We start from the raw sequence: 12,289 nt of genomic DNA, 5'->3' as shown, positions 1-12,289 counted from the left end.
GCCGTTCTCCTCAGGCCGTTCTCCTCAGGCCGTTCTCCTCAGGCCGTTCTCCTCAGGCCGTTCCTGTGACAGGTTGGACGCTGAAACTGTTTTGGCCTTTAATGTTAGCCTGTGCCAGTGAATAATTCAGCACCTACACTCCATTAACTGTTGTTTATTGAGAGCTCACAAGCGCCTCCTGCTGCTCACGCCACTGAACAGCAGCATGAATAAAAAGTGCTGCTGGGTAAAACACAGGAGGAAATATTGAAGCAAACACCTTTAGGCTGGCTACACCTGAACACATAGAAACTACTGGGGTCCATCTTGGCTCAGTAACCACCAGTAACTCGCCGTCATTACCTCAGGTCAAACATGTTTGCCAACAGTCCGTTACACACAGACAGGACAGCAGCCACTCAGTCACAATCTATTTTAATACATACATATTGTGGGATGTACATTAGAAGACAGTGAGTTCAGTGGGCTGATTCGACGATGAGAGTGGAAAGTTCACTTCAGCCAGATGTATTTATCTCCAACATCAGGGTTATATCCACGGGCGTACTTCTTCCCAGGGATCTAGAAGGACCGAGAACAACAGAGGAGTGCATTTAACCAGTGCAGATGATGACGATGATGATGAGGCTTCGTTTGTAAACTGGAGGAGATTGTTCCAGTATGTGTCACCCTTCTCATTCTCTGCTCTACGATCTGGGCTCACAACAAAATGTCAGGTTACAGCCCTCTGCAGCGTTATGGAGCCTGATTCCTGCAGCAGCGGGAGGCGAATACGTCACCAGTCAATAAAGAGAAAAGGTCAGACCCAAATGTTTCCCCACAAGACCGATGATACAAACAACCTCGTAGAATATTCCACATCTGGCATTTGCCAACTACGAGCGGGTCAATAATTCAGCAGAAGGAAATGAGCTGCATCGTGTCGCCAGCACCGGAAAGCTTAGCGAGTTCGGTAATAAACGAGGAGGATTTATACAGCAGCCTCGATATGGTTACACAAGCTGTAATAAAGTGCTCAACAACGAGGCCAGGTCAGACTCCATGCAGCACACGGAGACTGAAGATGCTGTCAGACGGGGAACGGCAGCCGCACGCTGTTGTGTGGTGAAACGCGCAGCGCTGTGATCTCCAAACACATCGTCTGCATCCTTGGAGCTGCAGATGTGCTGAATGTGGCTCAGGGGCGTCGGCCTCCTGCCTTTGTGCTGCACTGTGTTTCTGTGCACTCTGCTGCTCCCAGCTGTCAATGAATGGCTTTCAGGGAAACCACAGAGAGCAATGTGGTGTGTGTGTGTGTGTGTGTGTGTGTGTGTGTGTGTGTGTGTGTGTGTGTGTGTACAGTACAGGCAAAAATACCCATCAGCTCTGTGCGGGTGGTGCAGTGTTTTCCACACACAGGCTTTACCTCCGCGGGCTGGCCCGTTCCTAACGGCTGCACAGATATAGTCGTATTTTCGTGACTGACTTCAAAATAAGAGCCAGGAAAACGTGTGTGAATGTAAGAACTGCAGAACGAGGAGACGTAGGGCACTCAAACCGAGGCCACGGCTGCATCTAATCTTTGATGACTGAACCTCAGTGGTCTGAACGTGATCTCTCTACAGATGTCAAAGCACCAGCTCAGTGCGGTCCTGTTCCATGCAGCTAATGTGACATGCGTACATACCGACTTATAGGCGTAGTATTTTTGATCGTAGTCGTGTGCTCCGATGGTTATCTCTGGCAGGAACCTGGGTATGTGGGTCAGGGTTGCCACCCTCTGTTTATCTTCCACACTGTGAAATGCAGAAAAGGGTAGAAAGCTCACGTTTGCATTCCAGTCGAAACGGTGTGTAAAATACATCCCAACACTCACAGCATCCTCATGTGGTGGTAGCTGACATCATCCTGCTCCACCCACGGCCCCTTTTCAAACTTCAAATACTCAATGTCTTCTGCCACCTGTGGACAGCGTGCGAGGCATCAGCCACTGTGTTTGTTTGGAGGTGAGGATGACATCTGCAGTTTAATCTTACCCTTTCAACATCTTGAGCCTGGGTTGCATCATAAGCCAGCAGCTCTGACGTCTCACTGAAAAGGAAAAGTGGAGGTGGGGGAGGTGGGGTGGTGTTACACAGAAACCTTCTGGGTCTTTCACACATTGCAGTGAAATTGTGTCCACTAATGCCCCCCTGCTTCCAGCTGTGGTGACAGTATAACAACAGTAATGATGTACTGAGGCTATATTACTGGAATATGAGCAAACGGTCACAGATCACTACTGAACTCAAACACCATGATGAGGAGACGACAGGAGTCCTCTCCCCCTAATATTTGACCTAATATTCGAGCTTGAATCTTTTTGAACACAAAAACAAGCCAAAAACTGAATTTTGGACAGATTGGCAGAAGCATTTCTCTCCCTTTTGTGGTCTGAAACTTTTAAATGTTACATTTGGGTCAACTGAGTCACCTCTGGATTTGGTCTAACATACTTTTAGGTAATTATTCAACCAAGACGAAAGAATTTCGTGTCTAAATGATGTTTTAGTCAGAAGAAGAAACACTCGGCCGTATGCAGTTAACCCTCTGCCTTGAAGCCAGTGTCCATCCTTATATAAAGACTCTGGTCAGACATCTAACAGCATATGTAACAATCGTACCTGATTTTGGGGAGAAACGTCTTCTTGTAGCCCTCCTCGATGCTCTTCAGATACGGCAGAGGCACATTTTGAAGGTAGGACTGAGAACAAACACATGTAAAACATAACTCAGTGGTTTTCTTTTTATCTTCTGCTGTTCTAATGAAACACTGAGCCGACATCCTGTCTCCCGCGGTCTAACAGAACATGTCCTCTACCTTGGCGCTCTGCTTCAGCTTCTTCTGCACCTCCTCAGCTGGCAGGTCCACATAGATGACGAGGTGTGGAGGCAGGAACTCACAGATGCTAATGCCTTTGATCTCGTTGTAGTGCTGCACACCTGCAAAGCCACAGGTCGCACACATCATCACCATCAGGTGAAAAGTGGGGAGATGCTGCTGATTATGTGTTGTAATACTCGCCCCCCTGCTGTTAGCGATGCAGAAGCACTTACACTCCTTCCTAATGTAGCCCTGTTTGAACATGGCCTCCAGGAAGACCACATCACTGAAGGGGGAGCGCTCCAGGACCACTCCCTGACCTAAAAAACAAAAGCCCAGGATGAAGATCTCTGCCGTACACATCAACCGCACTGCTGAGTCAGAGATACCTGTGGTGAGCAGGTGTTCGATGGCATCAGAGTACTGGAGCAGCCTCATGTTGTACATCCACAGCTGCAGCCTGTAGCTGTTTCCGTCTGCAGCTTTGGGGTCAGTGTAGAACTTCTCCAGGCTGCACATCCCATTAAAGTCGACGGGGAGCGGCTCCTTCTCCCCGGTCATCTTGTCCAGGTAGAAAGTGTCAGGCTCAGGCATGTACAGCATCCCTGCGCACAAACAAGTAGAAGCTGTTGTCTGCAGCGTAAACTCCAAGCACCATGTGCCCACTCAGTCTAAAGCTGCGTATCGCTGTGGTGGGAAAGAATCCCTGTGATTAGATAATTACCCAGTTTGTCGGCCAGTTTCTGGGCCAGCGCTCCTTTCCCCGAGGCCAGGTTGCCATCCACAGAGATGACTTTGCTGTACTGCTTTAAGTGTGGCGTGGTCCTCTCCCCCAGAGCGTAGGCCCCCCAGCCATATCGCAGGCTTCTCACCGAGCTTGTATGAACGCTGGCCTGGATCATCAGAAATCAATGAATAAACCTCTAAATGATACGATGGGTTTGCTCAAACGAACCATTACTCAAACCATCATTCTATACATCGCTTGGTGTGAGTCAGTAAGTGTCTACACAAAATGAAAGAATACAACGTGTACACATCAAAAATAAATGTTACAAAAATGCTTTAATATGTCGACATTATATGTTTAATGAAAGCATGTTAAAGGACCCTGATATAACCAAACATGCATATCTGATTTTGCAGTAACTAACACGTGTACAGCTACTACCCTGACATAACCCCGCCCCCATCCCCACCCCTCAATGTTCACAGGACTGTAGCGCAGACCTGACTCTAAAGACTGGATTAGGTACAGTAACATGCGATCAATGTTGTTCTGTGTTTGTTCCACCAGGTGTCAGGAGACCATCTGCTGATGGCAGGAGCATGAAGGCAGCCAACAACATTACTGCTGTGGGCTGCAGCCTGTTTGTGGTAACAGCTGTTGGGACGTTTTTAACTCAACTTGCATTAACAGAACATGTTGGCATCATCTCAGTTAATATTTCACTTGTGGTCAGCGGCGCCCAACGTGGTGTATCTGCACTCACGGTGAGCATTAAAGGCTGTCACGCTGAGCAGAAAGGACACAAGTGCAAATCAATGAGGGGATGCTGTCATTTATTGTCTTATTAATAAGAATTACAGGATTAATCATTCATTAAATGTATATTTTTCCTGTTATATTGCATTTAGTTAGAGAAGCTGTTTGATTCCGGTCAGATCACATCAGTGCTCGGTGCTGGCAGCTGCATTTCTAAAAACCCAGGACGAGTCATCTTTCATTCTTTACAGCCATCACAAACTTTTACATGAACACGACGTATTTATTCAACTGATGTAAGCACAACGAACACGTAAGCCATCTTTACACAGCTTAGTCTCCACGTATTGAGATTCTTCTAAAGTGTGGTGCAGCAGCATCCACCTCCTGTCTGCATGTGCTGAGTTCAACGTGACGGATGTGTTTTATATTCCATCTGCAACTAAATGCACGTAAACACTAACGGATCCATCCCTGCACTACAAGATTACCAAACAGAGGAAATGACATGTCTATGACCGGCGCTGGTAAGGAGCATGAAGCATCTGCACTCAGCCTCAAAAACTGTCAGGAACATAACAACATATTAGCATCATAACATCACTCATTTATTTAGACGAGCTGCTAGTTTAGTTAGAGCTGGAAGAGCGATGTTCAGATCCAGGCTGCTCCATGCAAACAGGACCAGGACGGCCACAGGTGCGCGGTACACAGGTGAGTGTTATTGTTGTTTGTCAACATTAAGACCAAGCCTGTGACTGAAGGGCGGTGATGGTGGCGGCTAAGCTAAGATAGCTTGCCCTTGTGAATCAGAGTGGAGCCAAGCCGGACAGAAACCCGGCACACCGCGGGTCCTTACCTTCGGCGCCGCGGTCACTACTCGGAAAGCAGCTGCTCTCGCCGGGATAAGCAGCCGAACTGTCCTCAGGGCCATGATAACCTGTGCACAAACCCTCCGAGCTGACCCGAAAGTCTTCGCAGCCCGGTGACGGAATTATACGTCACACACGCGAGACCTCTGGGTACTTTGGCCCGTCGCACGCATTATACGTCGCGTGGATGACGTACCGTTTTTTTTCCCTCCAACTTTATTTCAACAGAAACTTTAACAGCAAACACAATACACGAAGAACACGTCGCACAACTGTAGTGCAACATTATAATACAGTGGAAGAGTGTGTATAACTAAAGAAATAGGACAGAGGTATGCCCATGATGAAATTTTCATGGTTTTTAATGCTTTCATGTTGGGAGATGAACAAATTTAGTCACATAAAGTTGTGTTTCTCTCCTGAAAGTGGAAACCTTTATAGATGTGGTGTTTGATTCAAATCAGATCAATGAGTCTTTCTCACTAAAGTCAGTATAACCAAATAACACGTTTTGGTAAAAACATACAAATTTTGATGAGATGCTGTTAGAGATGAAACTTGTGATATTTTTCCATAACAGCTGAGTGAAGGTGCCAGACCAAACAAACGTGAGCAGCTCTGGTTTGGTCGTTAACGTCAGCGTTGTTGATCGTGTAGTCATATCACACTTTGATGTGGAACCTATATGCTGTTACTGTTGCTAATGGATCATTGTACCTGTTTACTTGTTTGTGTTTTCTTTTTACAATAAAAACACAAATATAAAGTATCTATAACTGTAACGGTCTCAGTAGAGATGGAAAACGTCAACAGTGACTGAGCTGAGAGAGCAGCATAAACAGAACCAGCACACAAATGCCCCACACTACAAACAAATGAACACAAACCTGCAGCTCATAGCAGTCAAAGCTCAGGGTCCAACACCAAACGTCTCAGTGCCAGTGTGGGAGGAGTCACACTGACTGTGTTTTCTTCTGTCAGGAGCCACCAGCTGTACCAGGAAAAAGAAGCTTTTCTGTCTAAATGATGAAGATAATGTAGACAGAAAAGTGTGTGTTGGGAGAAAGCAGACTGTACATATAATACTATGAGGGCCAAGGTCGCACTGCGTACCTTTGTATATGAGATGAGGAAGATAGGGAGGCGGCTCACGGACACACAGCGACTAATGTAATCAAGGTAAAAAGTAGCAGAAATCAAGAGACTTCGGTGTGTACTTCAAAGGTTACATTTGTGTTGTTTACAATGTCTCCCTTCTTAAATGTGTGATGGCTCCTTTGTCAGCTTTTATTTTTGGAGGATCAGATGTTAAAGCTTTGCTGTTAGAGAACAGCATGAGCCTGCATTTTACAGCAGCTCGACTTTAGTTTGAGGACGACAAAGGCAGACGACAAGTGCAGACCCAAACAGAGGCAGCACAGCGGAGCCACCTCGTCTCCTCTGTCAGGGCTTGACTTTTGTTTAGTCTTCCTTTCAGCTGTCACCTGTTTGTTTTCTGTGTCAGGAATTTTCTCAGGACTGAATTGGAATTTATATAATCTGACATCTCACTGCTTCTTTGTAGCACGTCAGTGACTCACTAATAAGGCAGGTGTAGTTGATCCGGTGTGGTGGAGATGCTGATGATTAGCCTGTCACAAGCAGGTTGTTATTTTAACAGCGCTGAACGTGATGCATATCATCAGAAATCATGTATTCTCTTTCAAAGGCATGTTTCAGCAGTAATGCACTCAAACGTCATCTGTTTATAGTCTGAGCCTCTGCTGCACTTACAGCTACAAACTCATTACAACTGCACCTGAATTCTCAAGACTTTATATAACAGCAGTCTGTCAGCACATGAGCGTGACTCACAGCCTGTTTCCTCTGTAGGCATGGAAACCACTAATGTAAACATGGCTGACAATCACACACTGCATGTTTCATGGGCCATTCAGTCAAAGCAGTTCAGTTTTCCACCAAGTATTCCCTCAGCTCTGAATGCTTCTCACATGTTACACATCTCTGCTGCATTTGAACTACAACACAATTTAACTAAGTAATGTCCCACAGGCAGCTCAACAGGTGTGATATCAGAAAGAGAACCTAGAAACCATGGGCTCTGTTCATAACATGTGCATGTTATTCAGTCTAAGCTGAGCTGTAGTCATTGCCGTCCTGCAGATTTTATACTGGATGTGACAGCAGATCTTACTAAGGAGCAGTGCACACTCATACAGTGGCAGCTTGTAGGCCTGAAGCCCACTCTGAGGCCATGCTTGTGTCAGCAGTGACCACGACGCTCTGTGCAGATGTCTCTGTGTCAGCTATGAGACAACACACTGCCAACTATGCATGTATCAGACATCAAGTGTGTAACAGGAAACGTGTCATGAATGTGGTTATTTGTGTTTCTCAGCTAACCTATAAAAAGGAGCGTTTAGAACAAATAACAGTCTGACTGACTGAGGAGAGCTGTTCCACAACCTCAGAGCAAAGGACAGTTAGACCCTGCTGAAATGATTAGAAAGGCCCGCTGCACTGATGAGGCGTTAGAAGCGCTGCCATATAAGCAGGAGTCTGTCCACGTAGGGCTTCATGTGTTCATAGCAGAGTTTTAAAGTGCATTCAGCATTTCACTGGGAGCCTGCGAAGCAAGAAACGGTGCAATATGTGACCACAGGCTAGTTTTTGCACTGCACTAATTGGAGAAGAGCTATGGAGAATTCATTGTTAGTCATAAATGATACCGAGCTTTCTGGCAGATATTTGACATTAATCGTCAGTTTTACCAGGACTGAGGGGAGAAAGTGGCTGCAGAAGGACTTTTCATTGTAAATGAAATAATAGTTCTGACTACTCACTGCTGCCCTGTAAGTGTTATTTATCACATGCAAACCATATTGTGGGCTCTACCTTCCAGTGTAAAGGCACCTGCTGCTGTGACCTGGCGCTGTGTAAATAAAACTGAACTGTGGCGTCTTCAGCACGATGAAGATTTACAAGTTGCTGCCTCACAAAGAGTACCTCGCTCACTTATGATTTCTGATTGTTGTAATGAACAGATTTATTTATTTATTACTTAATGTTATTATCAGAGTATTACAAATGGGTAGCTGTGTCAATGTTAGGAGACATGCAAGAGAGCTACAAACACACACACACACACACACACACACACACACACACACACACACACACACACACACACAGGAAACAGGCTAATTAGTCGACAGTAAAACGACAGTACTCCACATTCAGCTCTCACGGCTGAGGGGTTTGGCAAATTCAGCTCTGCCAGATTTCTCCTGGTTTTATTTCACTCATCTGCAGCCTGGTCTTGCAGTACCAGAGGCAGCAGGGAGGGCTGTTGCCTTCAATGGATATCATTCAAAAACTTAAATGCACGGCAACCAAAACAGTAGCCTGCCTTTTGTGGTCTTCTTTTTACCTTCTTTATGCAGAGAAAGCTTCTACACAACGTGCCGTGTACTCTGTGTTTTATTTGTTTTTTTAATGGGGCATTTTATGAAAGTCAGGACTGTCAGCACTCTGTAGTCTTCAGGTAGTTCTTTAAAGCTTTGGGGCTCATTATCCTGCTGCACTATGAATTCTTGCACAGCTCCAGGGAAGCAGAGACCTCCACACCTGAATATCTGAACCATGCTTCACTTTTTTCTCTTTTCCTGTGGGTTATATCCACTGTGGTTTCATTAACTCCTGCTTCTCCTCTTACATAAACCCTTCCATTTCTACCATCTCTACCTGGCCCACACTGCTGATTGTCCTTAAACTGTCTGCATGAGGTGAAATGGAAAGTTTCAGATTGCTGGACAGCACCTGGCATAACCCACACATACTGGCTAAAGAAGCTAATTGCACTCCACGAGTGACTGGCAGCACACATAAGCTAGCTGCTAATGGACAAGACACACCAGAATGGCTAATGCCATAACTAAGTGGCTGGCAGAGTGTACAGGAACATCTGTGCTGAGTACAGCCTGGGAGTCCCGAGGTCAAAATGGGAGACGCCCCCTAGGGTGGCTGCGAATGACTGTGGGACTTCCAGTTACAGACAAACTGGTGATGACTCACCAACCAGATATAGTGGGCAAGCAGAGGGTGATGGTACTGCTGCTGACAGTGCAGTTAATCTCATACATTTTGCTCCACCTGTTCCTTTTTCTCTCTTAGTTTGTCAGTTCCACCTTTTGTTGTCCATCAGATTTACCCACTTCTGTTCTACACGAGGTACATGGCCACATGGGGAAGGTAGGGGATGGGCCGGCTGTGTTGAGATGATCAGGTAATCTAGTGTAACTAATGAAAACCAACAAATGGGATGCTGCCAGTGCTCACAGAGCTGGTGCGCAGCAACCCATCAGCCCACTGGGCCCAGTATGCCAGATTGCCAGTCCAGTCCTGCCATGAACTTGTGTTTTTATTTTCTGAAATTAGCAATAAAGCAGTGTGCTCAGTTTGAGGAGTGCAGATTGTTGTGATTTAAGGATTATAATTCACAGGGACGGAGTAGTCAAGACCAGCATTTCCCACAAAATGTCTTGGAAAGGTTCCAGGACTGAAGCTCAGGGCTGCTGGTAGCAGGAGGTGCAGCAGCTCATCTACTAACTGCAAGGTCGGTGCGTCTCTGGCTGCTCCCAGTCTGCATGTCAAATAACTCTGGGCAAAATACTGATTCCAAGTTGCTCTCTGATGCATCCATCGTGGTATGAATGTGTGTAAATGTTCAATAAAGATCACTGACTTAGAAAAAGCTTAGTGCAGAAGGTGCTGGAGGGATCGAGCTCTTTGGTCAGAGAAATGAAGCATGTTTGGAGGAGTACATGTATGAAGCATGGCAGTGGCAGCAGCATGCTCTGGGGCTGCTTTGCTGCCATCTGTACATCAAAGTGTGTGGAATAATGAAGAGGACTACTTCCATATTCCTCAGCGTCACCTAGGATCAAAAGCTAGACACTTGGACACAATTAGATGTTCCAACAGGACAATGCACCAAACACATAACAAAATTAGCTTTGGACGTGTTAACCTGGCTGGAAACCAACCAGTACCAATTTTGTCAAGAAGAGCAGTCAAAGTAGATGTTAATGGTACCAAAAACATGTGAGTGAGGGACGTGCTCAGGAACATTTACTCACATGTGTTTGAGCCTCCACACTTTGACCCTGGTAGATTAGAGAGCACCTTATATAATAAATATCATATATTATTATATAATAAATGCAAACTTTTATACCCAAAAGTTATTATCAGTGTATGCTGTAATATCACCTCACCCTGAAAAACAAACAGTTCAGAGAAACTGAAAGTGACCACAACAAACGCCTGACCGTAGCGTGCGGGCTGACAGGCGCTGTCACTGGGACAAATACGCTTGTTCTTGTTTATGCGCTGAGCTGAGAGCTGGTTGTTTGCTGACATCAATGATTAGTGGACTCCATTTCTAAACGATTGTTAGCTATCTGTCAGGAATCGCTGTGCGGCAGGCAGGAGTTGGACCCAAAATGCAGGACTCACAGACTCGAGGGAATGAACTCAAAACACAGCTTTATTCGCCGGTAGAACAAACATACAAACTAAACTAAACTGGGAAACCACAAACTAAGAACTCACAGAGAGACACAGGGAGATCCACACAGCATGAGGGACGACGCGACACTGACTCAGAGAAACACAGGGTTTAAATACACTGGGGAGTAACGAGGGGAATGAGACACAGAAGGAGGGCACAGCTGGGAGAAATCAGGACTGACGAGACAAGCAAAGCAGGACGCATTCACATGAGACACAGACCATCAAAGTAAAACAGGAAGTATGACACAGAGACGCGAACTTGACACAGTGGAGACAGCAACTAAGAAACACAGAGACATAAACCATAAGGCAGAGGTCTAAGAACCAAAATACACAGGGAAATACTCAGCTGGGAACACAAGAGACTAGACTAGAGAGAGTAACAAAAAACCAACCATGAGAACATAATGCACAATGCAGAGTGACAGAAAACAAGAAACTCAAACATGCAAGGACACACAATTACACAGAACAGAGGGGGCACAGAGAGACATGAAGGGCAAGGGATCAAAACTAGAAGCCATAGAATAGATCACACACAAGTACAATAATACAAAAATCACAAAGAACTAAAAACGCTGGGTCAGGAGACCCAGGACCGTGACACTATCACTGTTCCCTGTGGATGCTCTGAGGAGAAGACGGACATCGAGGCGACTCACACAGGAACAAGCGTAAGATTCACGTCCTTTGGGATGCTTCTGGAAAATCCCCTGTATCCTTCACATCCCCACTCCACAGGCAGCAAAGGGTTCATGCAAGCTCTCATTCTGTAAGGCATGCTTTAGTTTCTGCAGGGACTGATGATGGAAACATGCTGTGAGCCTTTTAAGAGAAGTAAAAGTGAGTGCTGGTTATTTCTTTAATAATACTGAAGAATGCTGTCATGACAACGGTTAGTAAACGGCTTTGTCTTCATCACTGAGATTAACCTGAGCTCGTCTTTGCGTCTGCTGCTGTTAGTTTCATGTGACAGGATTTAACTTCAGATCAGAAGTTTAGTCTCTGCATAAACCGAGTTCACTTAACTTGATTTAATGCTTTTAAAGCAGGAGGTTAAAGAAAGTGATGGCCGCTGGTGCTAAAATAGTTTATACTTCACTAACAGAACGTATGTTATTCTGCAAAATGATCCACTGCTGATTTAAGTAAAAGCATTTTGTTTCCAAGGAGCCAGACTTTGACTCTTTTAAAGTGGTCCTGAGTGTTAGTTCCCCAGGATTTATGAGTTTATGTCTGGGGGTTGTCCTCCCACTAGGGTCACCGACCCACTACCGATCATGTGCCTCGTCACATAGAAAAGCGTGATTCATTATCAGCAGAGGTTTTGGGTGAAACCATTGGGAGATCTTGCCTCACTTGATCATGTGACCGGCTGAGGTCACCTGATGCAAGATGTGAGGGGGGATTGAAGCGCCTGAGAAGAGATCTCCACACTGCAGACGCTCCCTCTTTCATCAGTATGATTATAAGCTTTGTGCCATCTAAAAACAAATGTTAACCAAACGTTGGATC

General features: G+C 45.6%; 1 protein-coding gene across 1 annotated transcript; it reads right to left on the bottom strand.

Moving 5' to 3' along the window:
- Positions 1-397: 397 nt before the first annotated feature.
- ndufa10 (NADH:ubiquinone oxidoreductase subunit A10) lies at positions 398-5,361 on the bottom strand. The gene is made up of 10 exons (XM_005749219.1): positions 5,188-5,361; positions 3,567-3,735; positions 3,232-3,447; positions 3,076-3,162; positions 2,840-2,961; positions 2,643-2,722; positions 2,016-2,070; positions 1,856-1,941; positions 1,667-1,775; positions 398-561 (listed from the first exon to the last, which is right to left on the bottom strand). The coding sequence occupies exons 1-10, from the start codon at positions 5,260-5,262 to the stop codon at positions 493-495; spliced, it is 1,068 nt and encodes a 355-aa protein (XP_005749276.1). The 5' UTR covers positions 5,263-5,361; the 3' UTR covers positions 398-492.
- Between the last annotated feature and the right edge of the window lie 6,928 nt (positions 5,362-12,289).

The sequence above is a fragment of the Pundamilia nyererei genome, unplaced genomic scaffold, assembly GCF_000239375.1.
Source record: "Pundamilia nyererei isolate P.nyererei 1_Seehausen unplaced genomic scaffold, PunNye1.0 scaffold00239, whole genome shotgun sequence".
In the NCBI taxonomy this organism is placed as follows: Eukaryota; Metazoa; Chordata; class Actinopteri; order Cichliformes; family Cichlidae; genus Pundamilia; species Pundamilia nyererei.
Note: the sequence above shows the minus strand (reverse complement) of the source record. Positions and strands in the feature narration are given on the sequence as shown.

Coding starts and splice junctions, on each gene's coding strand:
- ndufa10 (XM_005749219.1), bottom strand. CDS start 5,262: ATGGCCCTGAGGACAGTTCGGCTGCTTATCCCGGCGAGAGCAGCTGCT. Junction 3,163..3,231: donor CGAACACCTGCTCACCACAG/GTATCTCTGACT, acceptor TTTGTTTTTTAG/GTCAGGGAGTGGTCCTGGAG. Junction 2,071..2,642: donor ACGTTTCTCCCCAAAATCAG/GTACGATTGTTA, acceptor TTTCCTTTTCAG/TGAGACGTCAGAGCTGCTGG.